This window comes from Ammodytes marinus (genome assembly GCF_949987685.1).
Source record: "Ammodytes marinus genome assembly, chromosome: 13".
NCBI classification, from domain to species: Eukaryota; Metazoa; Chordata; class Actinopteri; order Uranoscopiformes; family Ammodytidae; genus Ammodytes; species Ammodytes marinus.
In genome coordinates this window covers 18,417,131-18,434,589 of record NC_137217.1, presented here as the reverse complement: position 1 = coordinate 18,434,589, position 17,459 = coordinate 18,417,131, and the positions used below count along the sequence as shown (strand labels likewise).

General features: G+C 39.1%; 2 protein-coding genes across 2 annotated transcripts in view; one reads left to right on the top strand and one right to left on the bottom strand.

Moving 5' to 3' along the window:
• The first annotated feature begins 1,211 nt into the window (after positions 1-1,211).
• Positions 1,212-3,075, top strand: LOC307260110 (C-reactive protein-like). The gene is made up of 5 exons (XM_080040243.1): positions 1,212-1,280; positions 1,469-1,523; positions 2,047-2,149; positions 2,230-2,521; positions 2,654-3,075. Exons 2-5 carry the CDS (start codon positions 1,469-1,471, stop codon positions 2,870-2,872), a joined length of 669 nt encoding a protein of 222 aa, XP_079896369.1. The 5' UTR covers positions 1,212-1,280; the 3' UTR covers positions 2,873-3,075.
• A 4,293-nt stretch (positions 3,076-7,368) lies between these two features.
• LOC307259626 (metalloreductase STEAP4-like) overlaps positions 7,369-17,459 on the bottom strand; it is a gene marked incomplete at both ends in the record, with an annotated part of 11,649 nt that continues 1,558 nt past the window's right edge. Inside the window, 7 exons of the mRNA XM_080039568.1 lie at positions 7,369-7,626; positions 12,806-12,976; positions 13,123-13,276; positions 13,391-13,485; positions 14,623-14,901; positions 16,925-17,009; positions 17,384-17,454. Of these exons, the coding sequence (XP_079895694.1) occupies positions 7,369-7,626; positions 12,806-12,976; positions 13,123-13,276; positions 13,391-13,485; positions 14,623-14,901; positions 16,925-17,009; positions 17,384-17,454 (1,113 nt within the window). The remainder of the gene's footprint in view (positions 7,627-12,805; positions 12,977-13,122; positions 13,277-13,390; positions 13,486-14,622; positions 14,902-16,924; positions 17,010-17,383; positions 17,455-17,459) is intronic.

The following is a 17,459-nucleotide window of genomic DNA, read 5'->3' as shown; positions in this document are numbered from 1 at the left end:
AGTCACAATTCAGCAAAAACCTGAAGTGGTACCTCACACAAGGTCTATAACTGTGTCTTAAAAAGGTCCGTAATTAAGTCTTTGGAAAGGGCATTGGCTGTAATCAGCTTGATTTTCCAAAAAATAAAAATTATAATCACCATGCGTTTACCTTTTGTCTTGGGTTTGCCATGTCGGCTGCTTCTTATGTGATTTTCATCTTGGCACTTCATTAAACATTTTGCATTACAGTCGAGTCTCTTGTTCATCATTCTGAAATACAGTTAAGCATTCCACAATGTTCAGCACACCAGTGAAAAGCAGGGGTGCTCAGAAAATATTGGGTAACTTGATAACAGCTCAACAAGCCTTTCTGCAACACATGTTGTGCTATAGCTCTACTGTTCCACATTAAATCTGTATATTTTAGCTTGTAGGCAATAACGAAGTAGCTCCTGAAGATACAGGAACTCCTTGGTTTCGACAGGAGTAATTTCCACTCGGGATGGGGACACACTTCTTTATCGCATTTTTTAAACAGTATTCTTTATTTTTGTATCAAACACCTTTAATAACTTATACTCTTCTATGTTAGGGTCAATTTTGACCCGTTTTCAAATTCAGATATGAATTTGTGTGCACTGAATTAAAAAAAAACAGTGTTTCTCTAACACACAGCTAAGCCTCCGTTAACTGCCATGTTACTAGCTACAGTGGGCCCCTTCAGCACACACAGTATGGACAGGTTGCAGATTGTGAGGAGATATTCACTGATTTTGATCATTTAGGATTTTGACAACAAGTGTTCTCCAGTGATTCCACCTGTAAGACAAGTTACGGCTTCTTGTTGTACTAATCAAATTTACCAGTGGTCTAGACACAGGAAAAAAAGTAATTTGACCTGAAATCATTGATGCCTTTCTCTTGATGAATTTTTAGTTTGTCTATTATAATGAAATAAATAATATTAAATAAATAAAAAGATAAATGAGACAGACCAAAGGCAAGTGTAATTTTCCAGTGTCTTTTTTTAATCTCATATTTGGTGTAGCAACTTATGTTAAAGCTTAGAACTTACTAGGACAATTCTTTCACTGAGTTTTTCCTTATCCGACACTATGAGCTTTTTTTTTTTTGGTGACAAGCGCCTTGCTTGACGTAGTTTTTGGAACTTGGCCAAATACCTTTTCAAGAACCGGTTCAATCACAAAAAAAGAACGAGTCATACGAGGAAGCAGCAACAGTATTTATATTGCGATCATTTTCGCTGTAGAGCACAACATTCTCACACAGACTTAAAGGTAAGGTCAAAAAATATTTTCCAGTGTTTGAGTAAATGGGTATAGTAAAAGGTGACCGCAAGTAACATCCTTAATAGTTAATTGATTTAAAGCATTGGTATTCATTGATATAATAAATGTTATTATCTATCAATAATTTTGTCACTAGCAACACAACAGAACTGTTTATTTGTCTTTGTTTGTTTCAGATGAGGTTTTTGCTTTTCCTGGTGATGCTGACAGCATGTGCTGCTACGCCTCAAGGTAAAGGAAACCACTATTCCTCCATCCTTCTATTCCTTTCTTTAGACAATTAAGTTACACACACACTTTTCCTAAACGAATAGGATAAAATGATTATCTAATTGATACTGGAAGAAAAATTTCAAATGTATGACAAAATGCTAATGTTGAGTAGGTATTTTATAGTTGAATGAATCATTTTATTAAGCTGAGTGTTTTTTAAAGGAGAGAAAGAGAGCTGTATTAAAGAACCAGTTGAACAAATATAAAAAAATAAGCAAGGTGTAGATAAGGATGTTTGTTTTATTATATTCCAACAGGACATTCATTTGTTTCATTCACATACTTTACATCAAACCATTTATTCAACGAGAAATTAATCATTCTGTTAGCAGAATAAAATAAACCAACTTTACATTTGTGTAAACAGAAAAAGTATTTTGTTAACCGAGCTGAATTGTGTAATGTATTTCCTATTTTTAAATTTAACCTGAACATGCTTCTTTCTTACTTTTATTTATGTATATACTTTTTATTTTTATAGATCTGTCTGGTAAAATGCTCATCTTCCCAGAGCAAACCAAAACAGCTAATGTGAGACTGGCGACATCAATGGCGGGTTTGAGTGCTGCGACCGTGTGTCTCAGGTAATATTGTGGAAAGTGCAAAATGCATAAAATAACTTAATTATCATTTTGATTTGTTTTACTTCTTTCAATGTCTACAGGTCATACACAGACCTCCGAAGAAATCACGTCCTTTTTTCTCTGTCCACACCTTCTTCTTCCAATGCCCTTCTGATTTTCAAGACAACTATCAACGATGGGATTGAGGTCAATATCCAGGGTAAACCTATCAATTTTGGAGGACAGGACTACAAGCTGAACATGTGGCACACTATTTGTTCCACATGGGACTCTGCATCTGGTCTGGTGCAGCTCTGGTTTAATGGAAACCCTTCAATTAAGAAATTCAGTGGCGGATCAAAGATCACAAACCCCATAGTTATCCTTGGACAGGTATGTTCAGTTTGTAAACATTGTAGTTCATCGGATTACAGAAAAATAATACATATGCATTTTTTTTTTCACTGTAAAATATTGATATCAAAATCAAGATTCTCAAATCTCAATTCTCTCCAATGTCTACAGGAGCAGGATACCTATGGTGGGGGGTTTGACGCTAAGCAGTCTTTCATGGGCATGATCTCTGACGTCCACATGTGGGACTACATCCTTTCCTCCTGTGAGATCAAGCGCTATGTGGATGATTTGAACTTCACCCCAGGGAATGTCCTCAACTGGGCTGCGCTGGAGTTCAACACCACTGGAAGAGTGCTGATTGAAAAAAATGATGTGACCTGCCACTGAAATCACAATTCAGCAAAAAGCTGAAGTGGTACCTCACACAAGGTCTATAACTGTGTCTTAAAAAGGTCCGTAATTAAGTCTTTCGAAAGGGCATTGGCTGTAATCAGCTTGATTTTCCAAAAAAAAAAAATTATAATCACCATGCGTCGGCTGCTTCTTATGTGATTTTCATCTTGGCACTTCATTAAACATTTTGCATTACAGTCGAGTCTCATGTTCATCATTCTGAAATACAGTTAAGCATTCCACAATGTTCAGCACACCAGTGAAAGGCAGGGGTGCTCTGAAAATATTGGGTACCTTGATAACAGCTCAACAAGCCTTGCTGCAACACATTTTGTGCTATAGCTCTACTGTTTCACATAAAATCTGTATATTTTAGCTTGTAGGCAATAACAAAGTAGCTCTTGAAGACACAGGAACTGCTTGGTTTGGGGGGGATGGGGACTTTTCTTTATCTTTGTATCAAGAACCTTTAATAACTTATTTAACTCTTCCATGTTAGGGTCAATTTTGACCCGTTTTCAAATTCAGATATGTAACACACACTTCATTAAACATTCTGCATTACAGTCGAGTATCATGTTCATCATTCAGAAATATAGTTTAGCATTCCACACCCATTGTGCTATAGCTCTACTTTTCTACATTAAATCTGTATATTTTAGCTTGTAGGTAATAACAAAGAAGCTCCTGAAGAAACGGGAACTCCTTGGTTTCGACAGGAGTACTTTCCACTCGGGATGGGGACACACTTCTTTATCGCTTTTTAAAACTGTATTCTTTATCTTTGTATCAAAAACCTTTAATAACTTCTTTAACTCTTTCATGTTATGTTCAATGTTGACCCCTTTACAAATTCAGATATGCAAAAATTGTATTTTAAGTTTTTTTTATCGGGACTAGATTATATGATATCCTCAGTAAGAGCCACACACAGTCAATATACAAAACAATGTTTGACAATTTAAGTCAATTCTGAAGGTCTCTTAAAAAAAGGTGACATCTGCGGTGTTACTGGTCCGATAGCATAAATCCTTCAAGTTGTTGGTAGCTCTGTGGATCAACTATTTGGCTCAAACAAGCCAAATGGACTTCTGCAATTTTTTGGGGAAAAACATCTAAACATCTTTTTTAACCTTTTTACGAACATAACCCAGAAATAATTTATTCTAGAATGTATGTTCTAATATTGGCCTATTATAGTCAGATAACATGTACTTATTGTCCTCGCTATAGGAAATACAATGAGTGAATTGAAGCATTTTTTAAATAGAAAATGAGCGGTATATATCCAGATGAAAGGTCCATGGGACAATACAAACTCATTTAAAACAATGTGTGCATATGATTGCATAATAAATTAGTTATGAGGTTAAAAACATTATTGCATGAGAATCATTGTTTTTGGAGTATTTTGGGCTATGTTACAATCATGGGTCAAATTTGAGGTGCTAACACTAAAGGCGTGTGCAACTTTCTAACACAGTAGAAGGGTTAACTGCAATACTTAGCAAAGCGCAATGATAAAAACTGCAAATAAAATATAAATAGTATTTCAGAAATAGAATTGACAGCTGTGAGCACTTTGTATATTATTCCAAATGTTTGAAATTATTCAGTTTTGTTTCATGGTGTTGTTCTGTTCTCTCAGTACATGATGTTGATATTTTTGAGTCAATGCTTCCAAACCATTATTGTAATCTAACTTTAAGTACCAAGTCTGCAGGTTTGTGAAGATAAACTGGGTAGTGCCTTTTTTCAGTCAGCAAGATTTGTGGTGGAATGTTCAAGTCATTGGCCATAATCAAGTGTGACAACCAGTCTTTCTTCAACCATTTTCTTTTCTTCTCTCAAGGAATTGCAACATTTGCTCAATATTATGACACTGGTGATGCTGCAGGCTACTTGCAAACCTCCGGGGACTAATACACTATATTAGGCTTTATGATAGGAGCTGTAACGATAACACAACTCACTTGCTTATTCACCCACTAACTCACTCACTCACCTCAACACTCACACTCTTTTGACATTCCTACCGAATCAATTAAGCATTATGTGCTCCGTGAGAACTCAGGAGAAGCCCCTTGTGGTATGCTAGCTGCTCACTGATGTAATGGAGGGCAACTTTTACTTCAACAGACTGAGGGATTGAGAGGTTGGGCATATTCGAGCGGACAATGAGAAACACTTGGGTCGCTTGGGATGCCATTTGCCCCCTTGATGTTCTGGACTATGGTGCATGTTCCGCATGCTGTGCTTAGTTATATACTTCTAAGTGCAATCCTGAGGCGCTATCCTATACTGTAAAATCGGGCTTTCTGAACTGTATGAAAAAAGAACTTTGTCGTGTAAAGACTTTTATTTCATCTATTTCAGGGAACAAGACTATAATTATTTCTTTGAACTTATAGAGCACACAATTCAGTCTACAGAAGTCAGAATAATCTTCTTATTTTTTTCGAAATCTATCTAAAAAAGAGATTCAATGGATTTGGGGAAATAGAAAATAAACTTGAGTATTTCTTTCAAACCAACACGTTTAGGTTTATGGGCCCTTTTTGTGGACGTGAAATATGTCCTTGGATTTCTCTAATTGCAACCATTATTCTAACAAGAAAAAATATGAATACAGCATAATCTGCTTTGACAGAAAAAGTATATACAATGCTGTATTTAATCAATATTCAAAACTGTATGTACAATCTGCATTTCATAATTTTAGTAGATAGTTTTCACTTCATAAAAAAGCCTCACTTTTTAGACAAAACATTTGAAGTATCTGTGTCCAGATCAACTTGTTGCAAAGCTTTCAAGCTAGGTCCAATGTTTAGCATAGCTCTGTGCAGTATGCGATTTGATACAAGCATTCAGACAACAGATCCAAGTGAACTGTGTATATATAGATCCTGGGTGAACTTTTCCTTAAATATGCAACATGATTGGTTTTCCTTAGCATTTTGGATCATATTTATGCTCTAATATAGAGGCAAAAATATAGGTATCAGGGTAAACAGATGTGTTTTTTGTTTTTTTTAGATGTCGCAACATATGAATTATTTATTTCCCAGAGGAATATTAAAGAACTATTTTAGACACAATAGCACATGCACACACACCCACATACTGTATATATATATATATATATATATATGTATACAGACACACACACACACACACACACACACTCTGCCCAACAGCAGGAAATAAGCTAAAACCAACAGCATGTATTTGGTAGTAGGAGAATAATACAATGCATTGTGTGCAGATAATGCTGTTAGATGCTAGATAACAGGATGTCTATGACTAAATGATCTGCTTGGGACAAAAAAGCCACTGCATATTCCTCTTACACCGTAAAACCAGACTGTTTTAGCGACAGCTGACAGTAACATATCTTGTTCCAACTGTTCACAGGCAGTCACTATTACTTTAACTTTCCAATCTCTGCTGCTTGTCTTGTCACCCGATAAAGTTCCATCAATGTGTGTTGAGGGCATCTCATAGCCGGTCTTTACTGTTTGCTTTTGTTACCTAAATTCTCTTTTGCCTTTTTGTTCGGGCCATGACATTGGGTTTGACTGGACCTTGTTTTTTTGCTGTTCTTCCTTCTGGGTCTGCTCTTGGCTAGCAAAACTGTGATCCACTGTTACACTCTGGTGTTGTGTGGGCACGTGCGTACTTGTGTGTTGACTCTGCATGTGGTAATATAATTAGTAAGACGTTACTATCACTGTTACTTTATAAAGTATACATATTGTAATTTCATTGCGTATAAGTAAGTGTGTTAGTGTGCAAGTTTACATGCCTTGGAGAGGCAGCCAGGTTTGAGCAGCGAGGTGTTTGTGTTAGAAAACAGGGAGATCAATAGTTTCCTAAAAAGAGAGAAACCTCTGGGATACGATTTCACACTTGAAGGGAGTGGAGAGAGGTAGATGGAAACCATTGCCTGGTTTATCAAAACAATGGATTTCAGTGGGGGATACCACTCTATTTTTCACCACATTCTGTGTAAAAGATACAATGCAAACACGAAATCTGTATGTGTTTTTATTTTATTTACAAAGCTCAAAGGAAATAGACATTAAAGACATTCATATCCACAGATACCTGCCCATTTGGCAGAAACAAACTATTATTATTTTTTTGTTTCTGTTTCTGTTTTTCTTTTTTTTGGCTCATGCACAATTCAGAGAGGGCAGTGCTGACTGTTCAAAGGACATGATCACATGCACTCACATTTTTTTTTCTGACTCTACATACCAACCTGAATTTAAAGACATTTGTTCCAAACAGTGGACATTGAAGAAAATGAATAACTCCTTTTCAAAAAAGGTTATTTAGCAAGATCAAAAAGAAGAATGGTCAATCCTCTTACCTACTTTATGGCTATTTACAAATGCATTATTTTTGAATGAGTCTATGATCATGATTTTAAAAGTAAAATGATAGCCCTATGTACAGTTGTAATCTCCCCATCTCCAGGTCAGAGTTTACAGGTTGGTGGCCTTACATATCTCGTCCCTGGGCTCTGTCCTCTCCCAGCCTTGTCGAATGCGGGTTAGGGTTCGGTCCACGCAGGGGAGGAGGAGCAGCACCTTGAGCACCAGCACCACAGAGGGCACAATCAAACAGAGCATATAGCCCGGAGGAGTGTACCATTTGTAGGTAGAGGGACGGAGGAATTTGTTCCAGCCGTAGATGTAGCCATGCACCGTACATATGAACAGGGTCAGATGGCCAAGCTTAGACTAAGAGAAAAAAAAGCACACATGAAATGGAAAATTTTAAAACAAAAGTGTGACGTTCAAGATTCAAGAACATTATTCGTCTCGTCAGTAGCGGCCTTAGCTATGTTTCACACGTTTCAATTGAAACGGGCCCGCCCTATGGGGGGCCCCCTCCAAAATTATTATTATTTTTTTTTTTTAATAATGCGTGTGCTTGCTACGGGCCCAGGCCCAGGGGCCTAAAGGCTCATAGGGGCTCGAAGCCAGGGATACTGATAGTAACTTTTCATGTCGCATTGTCAAAGAGCTCAGTCACTCATGTCAATAACAGGGTCCGAAAAGAAATAGCCTAAATAAAAGGAAATAAATCATCATGGGCCCCTCAAGTAGGGGAGAAATAAAAAAGGCATGTTAAAAACAACAGCATTAGTAGCTCTGTCTAAGGGGCTTCATGAAGAGCCTTTAAGGCCCCACACACATACAGGAATAATCGTTCTATGTGTAAATTATATACTGTTCATAAAAAGTAGCTTTCCACCCTTTATCTGTTGAAATGGGTCACATCATATAAGATGGGTCTGCAGACCAATCTACTGTTTTTGCAGTTGCAGAGTTAAGAGTGCTGGCTGCTTAAGAAAAATCTGAGAAATTATGTTCCGTTTGCATCTCAGGATTTGATTTAGCCTCTAAATGTTCCTCTCAAAGTGCACCAGATTGATCCATTTCAATTTAAAAAGGTACATATTTTCTGCCCCCCCGGACCACCCAACAAGGACCAGGGTCCCTCCCACAGTATCCCAAAATCCTGTGGGAAACACTGACTTCCTTAATATGTGTTTGCCATTAATTGTATGCAGTGGCAATTTTGGTTTGGTAACTCTGGTGGGGCCATGCAGGAAAATAATCTTATAACGCAATCCAGAAATACCACATATTACTACCATCACAACAAAAACAAAGTAGCAAGTGACAGAGGGGACCAAAATTGCAGCTGAATAATGCCATCACTCAAACGCGAATCTGACGACATAAATTAGGCTATTATATCAATAGCACCACCAAATGGCAGTGTTCAAGATCTCACAATATCAAAAACTCAAGATCGAAACAACAACGTGGCAACAATAAAAAGACAACGGCGCACACCCTATACACAGCAATCAATATACAAAGCCACCACTCACAATATACCACAGCCAGAGAGCCATTTCACCACCAGAGACAGGTGTGCAGCTCCCTCGGGGAGCCCACGTGAGGCTGTGCCCCCCACACACACACACACACGTATCGCCAGTTACGCATGCAGAAATTCTAATTCAAACAATAATATGTAAACTACATTATAAATTCCACTTGGAATAAAAATAATTACAAATTAGACTCACCAATGACTCTTGGTGACTTTGCTGTTAAAATCCAAAAGTCCATGGATGAGTTCACTTTCAATAGAAGGCCCTTTCTACAAATCAGCCAATGAGAAGCGCTCTGGGGCCCTAAACTTCTGGCCCCACTGTCGAAACTAAAGCAGGCGCTGCGCACGCGCATGCTCGCGCAACAGATCCACAGTCCGCTACGCTGCAGCAGGCAGGGCCATCTCGGCTGGGCCCCACCGAGCGGAACAGACGAGACGGAGCAACGAACTATTTCACACACAACTACTACACTACAAAAAGTAAGACAATTGCGTTCATCAAATTAAAACTGCGGACATGTAATTAATTATTAACAATTAATTTATTATTAACTTATGCTCAATGACATTTTTGACAAAAAAATAAAATAAATTAAGTTTATAATCCTGCCCTGCATGGCAGCGCCCTCTGGTGGGCCGTGCCCCACCGGCCCCTAATGCAAAGATGCCACTGATTGTATGTATCTGTGCGGAAAAGTCAGTGTACCTGACTGGATAGGGAGGAGTGTGTGTGTGTGGAGGGGCCTTTAAGAGTATGTGCCCAGGGTCTCATAATCCGTCTAGGAACCAACTGGATTCCACAAACGTTTTTATTTTTGTGGGGAACATACACAAGCATAATTTATTAAAAATAAAAAATTAAGAAAATAAAAAAATAAGTGGGGGGCCGCTCAATAGGTCTTGAAACGGGCCCCCAAATTGTTAAGGCCGCCCCTGCGTCTCGTAGACGTGCTGGATGTGAGGTGAAATTAAAATGCTCAACAAGATTGTGCAAGAACATAACATTGCTAAAACAGACAAATGAAAAAAATATATATAATTCAGCAATAACTATAAAGGGATACCAAAAATATGTAAGTACAAGTAATAACTAATTGTGTTTAGCAATATTAACAGGTTGATAAAAATATGAACACATACGTTTGTATATGGGTTTTGGTTAGGGCCCTTGTGAGATAATGTCTATCATGATTCTACAGGCTCCGAAACGGAAACTTCTGGTGCTATTTCACCTGTTCGATCGAATAAATTGATATCACTTTCTGCGAGGGTGTGGGGGTCGTCAAGTCAATAGGTAGTTGGAGCCAGCTGCTATTTAGCTTTGCATAGCATTAAAGAACAGCTAGTCGGTCTCTGTCCTGCAGTTACCACATCTGCATTCCAGCCCCTCATAAGATAGAAACAATTAACATCTCATATTCCATATTTCAGGACGTACTGTGCCCAAGAAATAATCAGGCACACATTTTAATCCCCCCACAAACCCACAATGTTTGGTTTCTGTACAGATTATACACACCAGAACCCTGTTTCAGGTAGCTGGTTTTGAGGCAACCCAGAGTTTGTTCGCTCTGAGTTAGTGGAAACTCTCGGTTTTCCGTTTCAGGTAGCAGGTTCAGCGCAACCGAGAGTCAGTTACTGCGGCAACATACGCTGTGGGTCTAACCTGCTCGGGAGGTGGTTAGACCTACCCTGAGTTTGTTACGCTGCAGCTCCAACTGAAGAAAGAATCACTGTTACAACGCGTCCCTGTACAGTTTAAAGCAAAATCAATCCATAGAAATCTCCATCGGGATGTTTTTATCATGTACTGATGATTTTACTTTTGATCGATCATTTATCTGATCAGTAGCCTTGTTCTCAGCCCTCGTTCGTTCATATGGCGGCCACCTTACACATCGTGAACATGTTCTACATTCAGATTAATAAATTAATAAAAATTTGTATTGTATGTAGGCCTAGGCCTATATCATTCTTCTTTTATTAATTGGGATTTTTTAACGTCTGTGCCACAGATTTATGTCAGGTTGAAATATAATTCTGCGGCTGGGGCTGCACGCGATCGTTACTGTTCACTTGTGTCATCCCAAAGTCACAGACGAGCCTCGTTAAATAGCCGTATATGAATATAGAAATAATATAATAATTTAAACTGTGATCACTAGAGGACAAGGAATCTGGTAATACATCAATCAGGCTCTACAATGTGTCTGACTCCTCATTTAAAAGAAGCAACAGTCTGTTTACTGCACAGTAGGCTATTATAGCTTGCCTACATAATACAGCGAATATAAAACACTGTCAGCAATGCTTTGCGGCGCCATACACTTTTGCTGCTGCTGATATGCGTAACTTAATTCTTAAAATAGATTTGCTTCTCATACGGAAGCGCAATGATTCTATTGACAAAAATTTTTCCCCCCGTTGTTTTTCTGAATGGCCGAGGCGAGGTGATTAGATCAGAGTTATGAGATAATATCCCCGTTAATTATTCTCCATACCATAAACTCATTCGTTAATATTTCTTACTCTAGTGGGAGGAGCGGATACGTTTTTTTTTTTTTTGAGAAGTGGGAGGATCAAGCATTTGTTTCTTCTGTTTCCATGGTGAATCATGTTATCAGCGATCCATTGACGATGGCTTTTACTCACGCGATCAACCCAGAGTGAACACGCTCAGAGTTGATTGACCCAACGCTGATCCACTGTTCTGAAACCCAAAACCCAGAGTTGCTCAGCTCTGAGTTGAGCAACTCAGAGCGCAGGATTAAACCCAGAGTTTGTCAAACTTGCTACCTGAAACAGTTATTTACTTGCCTTAGAAGTGCTGCTTGGTGTATTTATTTACCAAGTTAGTTGTTTTCGCCAGCTTTTAAGCCATTTTGAATATGATTATCTTGAGCCATTGTTTCCAAGAGAAAAGTCTTCAAGTTAATCTTAAACTACTTAGTGACTTTTGGAATAGAAACCCGTCACACACTGATTTAAAGAATATTTTCAGTTTTTGTCAGAAACTTTTGTTTCAACGAGCTAAATTTACAAATTGTTTCACAGACATTCCAAATATAATTGGTTTTGTAGCACCAGTGGCCTTTGAGGCTTGGTTATTGTTAATTACTTGCATTATGCTTTTGTTTACTTTCATTTTGTTTGTACTGATGTACTCATCCACAGTGACTCACAATAAGTGAAAATAGCCCAATAAGCAAACATTTATAGGAATGAACTGTGCTCCTCTGATGATAATAAGGGATCTTATTGAACCAAATTAGAGGCAAATCCTTCTGCTGTGAGCATTAACATGTGCAATTGAAAATGTCCCCTTCCTCTGTTGACAACACTGTGGAGCAACAACAACATTGTTATGTAAATGAATACCTTTTATTTTATGTTGTTCACAACCCTTCCCACATAAGGATCGTAAAGGATTATCTTGACCTCTATCTCTTAGTATAATTCCCTGTATGAGGTCTACCTATGGATCTGACCTTTACACAAATGGACCTGTATTAACAACCTTATCCAAGAAGATTATTCCAGGTATCATAATTCTATTTAATGAATAACTTAACATTTAAAATCCTGGCCTAAAGTCTGCCAGGCTTTCACTCTGTGTGCCTGTGCTATGCAGTAAGTTAACTAGGCTCCAGGGAGATGAGCGCCAGTGACATATTGCTTTTACAACACTTTTATTAACTCTGATGAAATCTTGCACACTCCAAATAGAGATTAGCAGAAAAGCCCAGTAAGAGTTTTTTCTTTGTAACAGACAGATAACGTCTATAGGCCTCAAAGTGAACACACACACACACACACACACGTTTTTAACATGATTTAAAGCATGTCCAAGAGGGGACCACTTTTATGCTAGTAAATTAGTGCACACACACACACACACACACACACACACACACACACACACACACACACACACACACACACACACACTTACTGTACATGCCACATGATGCACTTGAAAGGAATGTACATTGCCAGCTGCGCTCTGACCTGAATGAAGCTGAACTCTCTCCAGCTGAGAGTGGCTCCCACAGAGGGCAGGGATGTTAGTCCTAGCAGGACATAGAGAAAGAAGCCCAGGATTCCCAGCGCAAAGAAGCTGTCTGTGCCCCATGCCTCTTCATTATCAAAGTAAAATGGTGTGGTTTTATTATTCTTCATCTATGAGAGATAGAGACGGAGAAAGACAGTACTGTAAGTATGACGACTCCTTTACTTATTCTTATCTTCGTGGCATGTTCCTCGGTCTACCTAATTGTTCAGAAATACTGCAAGGTTTGAACCGCAGCCTGCTTGCTGTAATGTACCTCATCCACCACCCGTGAGATGAGCTTGTGTCTGACAGCATAGCGAATAGGAATGATGAATGTGTAGATGGCATGGAGAAAAGCTAAGGCCAGTGCAACCAGACCAATCTGCTTCCTGCACAGCATCCAGCGGTCCAGCCAATGAGGGAAGCGCCTGGAAGGTTCAAAAGTGAAATGGACACGTGACTCTAAATACAACAATAAAAAACACTTTCTACAAATTGCAGGGGTTAGGGAAGATGTTTGTGTCTGTGTTTTGATGTCTGACCTGTACTTGGTTCCTCTGTAGAGCTGAAGGACGGCAGCTATGACACCAGGCAGGTAACACAGGGACAACATGATGAGAGACACAATGGGGAACACCTGACAGATGGGTGGATAAAGAGAGAACAAAGGAAACACACAAAATACATCTACAGACACTAAGACCCTGTTTCCACCTGGTATTAACATCTGACTTTTTGAATCTGGTTACAAGTGGCCAGCTCTCAGTCCGTGTGTTCCCACTTGTATTTTCAAATGTGACTTCTGTGTCTACTTGTGATCGGATTCCATTTACCCGCGCTGTATTTAAATCAACACGCACATCATTTCCGTTTGCATTGCTGTTTTTAACCGGTGGGGTTCAAATAAGTAAACATACAGTGCCACAGTTTTAATCACATTTGCTATTAAAATGTATTACGTGCGAAGATAATTACAAGTCTAGTTTGACAAGATAGGCTACTGTCTCATTTAGACAAGGAGGAGCGATGCACAACACTGCTTAGAGGGCTCTACATTAACACTCGCCAAATGCGGGAACTATCATAGATAATATATCAAAGTAAAAACTCTTAGGCGAGTAAGGTATTACGCCTCTTTGGCTGGTGAAAGATGTGTGTTTGCCGGGCGGCTTTTCTAACGTCTGCTACACTCTTGTCACCACCACCAGTAGCCTACACGGCTTTCTTTATGCAGTTAAGATACTGCATATATGCGAACAGAATATTTCCTGTGCGCCTTCACATTAAACGCCTGTTACTAGCCAAACGCGAGTTGACTTTTATTCTTAAGCAGATAAGAACAGGAAGTCGTTGCCTTGCAGCTCTCCAATCAATAGCAGCGATTTCCGTGTTTTCAGATTTACGCAGTGAAATGAAAACAGAGGACAGAAAGCTTGTCATTTGCAATACTGGCGGATGCAACTAACGTTCATGAGGCTTCTATAAAAGCTGCATTTTCAACGTATTTCCGCTCAGGCAGGGGGCGGCAGTTGAGTAGAAGGTCCCTAATGTGGATAAAAACCACATTGGTGTTTCCACTACCAAATGAATGCAGACACAACGGTCACAACGGACGTAAACCACCTCCGAATGTGGTTTTTGTGATCCGATCTCAATGCGTCTTGAGAGTGTTTTCACCTGTAGTTAGAGCTTTATTCATGTGATCCGATTACAAAAGTCAGATGTTAATGCCAAGTGGAAACGGGGTCTAAAGCATAGACGGCCAAATATTTACCTTGTTGGCCAGGGACACCATGATTCTAAAGGAGATGTCTTTGTCTTGTTCAACATAGGCGTATATGACATCTCTAATGAGCAGATAGAAGAAGAAGAAGGCTGTGAGGCCGGTGGCAATGCGAAGCGGCAGCCTCCACTCAGGGAACAGCCGCAGTGGGAAGTCCTCCAGCTCTCTGGCTGCTGAGAGAGTCCCTCTGTCCAGAACTGAGAGGCCAAGTTTGGTGGCCATGTCTGCTACTGCCCGCTTTGCTTCCATACTGTTTCCACACAGGTATACCTGGAGCATGAAAGGGCTAGTTTGTATAAAATAGACTGTATTGGCGGTATTAGTCAAGGGTTTAAAGAATGAGGCTGATGAGGTGAAGTTCTATATTTTAGTTTGAAATGGGAAAAAAATACAATGATAAAACGAAAATGAAGACATGTCACAAGTATATGCTGGGATTGCAAAAAAGGCTAAATAATTTCCTTAAAAAGCTGGGCATTATAGTTTTTTGCAAACATTTCCGAGTGAATAATCCCTTGTTTCTGTTTTCCATTTGATCTGCTGTGCTGGTGAGCATTTACAACAACAGAATGGTGTATTTGGGACTGACGTCTATGGACGTCTAAGTGCCAATATTTACTGCAATGAAGAAACATCTCACCCAATGCAACAGCTTGGTCCATTTATGTTTTTTTTTTGTTTTTGTTGCAGTCATAGAAAAACAACCAATCTCACCCATTAGCTACACAAGCAATAGCCTACTTGTTATTGGGATTAGCTTATTTTAGGTTTTCTTTTTTTTCATTGGATTTGTTGGAACCAGAAGAAAAATATTGCTACTTATCTGTAATATAAGTGGTAACTTAACAAATCCTAATCAAGTATCACGCAGGTAAATACTTTTTCGGTTTCAGCGTATACCAGAGCATTTTATCATAACTTTATATTTAGTTATATATATTCTCAACCAATCAGTAATTCCCAAAACCAAGTGCATCTTCCAAAATGCTTCAGAATAACAATTGAAATGGAATCTCGCACTCTGATTTTGTGTTTTTCAGGTGCTAATAATTATGTAAGATTATTATTAGATGACTCACCAGCCCTGTTTGGCATGCCACCAACAGTGCCTGTCTACCGGTTTGGTTCATCTCTACAGTGCTATTTCAGTAAGATGAAACCCTTGGAAGTGTTGACTATATGAAGAAACATGCATACTTTATATACACTTGCTCAATATGTAATCCCATTTCTAGATCCCAACATGCTAAAGGTTATTACCACACTTCCAGCTCTGTGATAAGACGATTAAGTAGTTTGTAAAGGGGAGAAATTGAATCATGAAAAGGTAGAGAGAGCTAGACAGAGTTAGAGAGAGATAGGAAGGGAGGGAGGGAGAGCATTTTGACAGGCATATAGTTGAGTCAGTTGGATTGAGCAGTTTTCCCCCAGGTGTGTGTATAAGTGGACCGGGCAGCCAGCCATGTCTCCCTACATTACTGCACCAGTAACAGCAGGGGACGGCCGACAGACTAAATCTCCATCTGAATGTAAATGTGACAGAGCCACAGCCCCACTGTGGATCTAATCAAATTGCTGGCCAGGGAATGGCACTCACTTATAAAGATGTGCGTGTGGATATATACTGTACCTACACATGCACTGATGAAACACGCACACAGTGAAACACTACTCATGGTCTCTCACAAGGCTACCTGTTTTCAAAGAAAATAGAGCACTGCAGTGGTCTATGTGTGTATGTTTGGGAGGTTGTTTGTGTTGAAATGGATTCAAGGCAGATTCAGGTTTGGTCTCCAGAGGTACCAGCATGTTTGTGTTTGTAGCTGTGAAACGGAAGCTGAAATAAACACCGGTCTCTCTACTTTGTAACATCATAAAGTGTGTGTGTGTGTGTATGTGGTTTGCATGTTTATGCACCATGTTCATTTCCTCTTACATTGTCTGAGAAAAATGGCTAAATCAATAATTTGCTCCAAACCAAATGAAATCAATATATCTCCTAAATTGTGCATGGTGTATGATTCAAGATTTATCTAATGTTTATAACAAGTATGAGGGCCACTTATCCCATTGTACAAACGATATTGTGTCCTGGTTTTAGGTCAAACATAAATAAGAAAAGATGAAGATGATAATCTCCCCTCCTATTACTGGTCCGTCTCATTTGTATAATTTTTTATCTTATGAACCAAAGCCATGCCTTAGGAAGATTCCTGTCTTTTTTGTTTTGGCTTGATCATGCTGACATCTTTTAACAGATTCCTTACTTGACATCCTTTACATCCTTTCTTACCTGTTTTCCTGCCAGAAGTCCATTCTGCAAGGCCCAAGCAGACAGCGTGTTCAGGCCTTTCACCACAGCAGCTCCAGGGACCAGTCTGCAGAACACACAGCAAGGACTTTAGTTGATATTGCTTCTGTCTACAAAATACACAGGCGGGGAAGGAAGGGTCTCAAAAGGGTGAGAATAACAATGTTTCCTCTTCAACTGACTAAACACACAGCATTCGGTTGAGAGTTTTGATGTCTCATGCTCCAAGTGGCATTTAGGAGCACTTTCCCCAAAGAGACATGAAGCATTTGGGGGGAAAATATTGAGCAAACGGTTGCAAATGGATCGCTGACAGTACACCAAGTTTTAAGCTATAGGTATATTTTTTTTGATTATGACAAAAATAAACATGTATGAGGATGGGAGTGTTTACATAAATAAGACACACTTTTTATCATCCCTTTTACAGGAGAACGTTACCTCTGCAGGTAGGCAGCATTGGCGTCTGGGTACATGTCTTTCTTCAGGTTGTTACTGAGGTCCACCAGCACCTTGT

Excerpts from the sequence above, each read along its gene's own strand:
- LOC307260110 (XM_080040243.1), top strand. The coding sequence starts at position 1,469 with ATGAGGTTTTTGCTTTTCCTGGTGATGCTGACAGCATGTGCTGCTACG. Across the intron at positions 1,524-2,046 it reads ATGTGCTGCTACGCCTCAAG|ATCTGTCTGGTAAAATGCTC; the intron begins GTAAAGGAAACC and ends TTATTTTTATAG. Across the intron at positions 2,150-2,229 it reads GCTGCGACCGTGTGTCTCAG|GTCATACACAGACCTCCGAA; the intron begins GTAATATTGTGG and ends CAATGTCTACAG.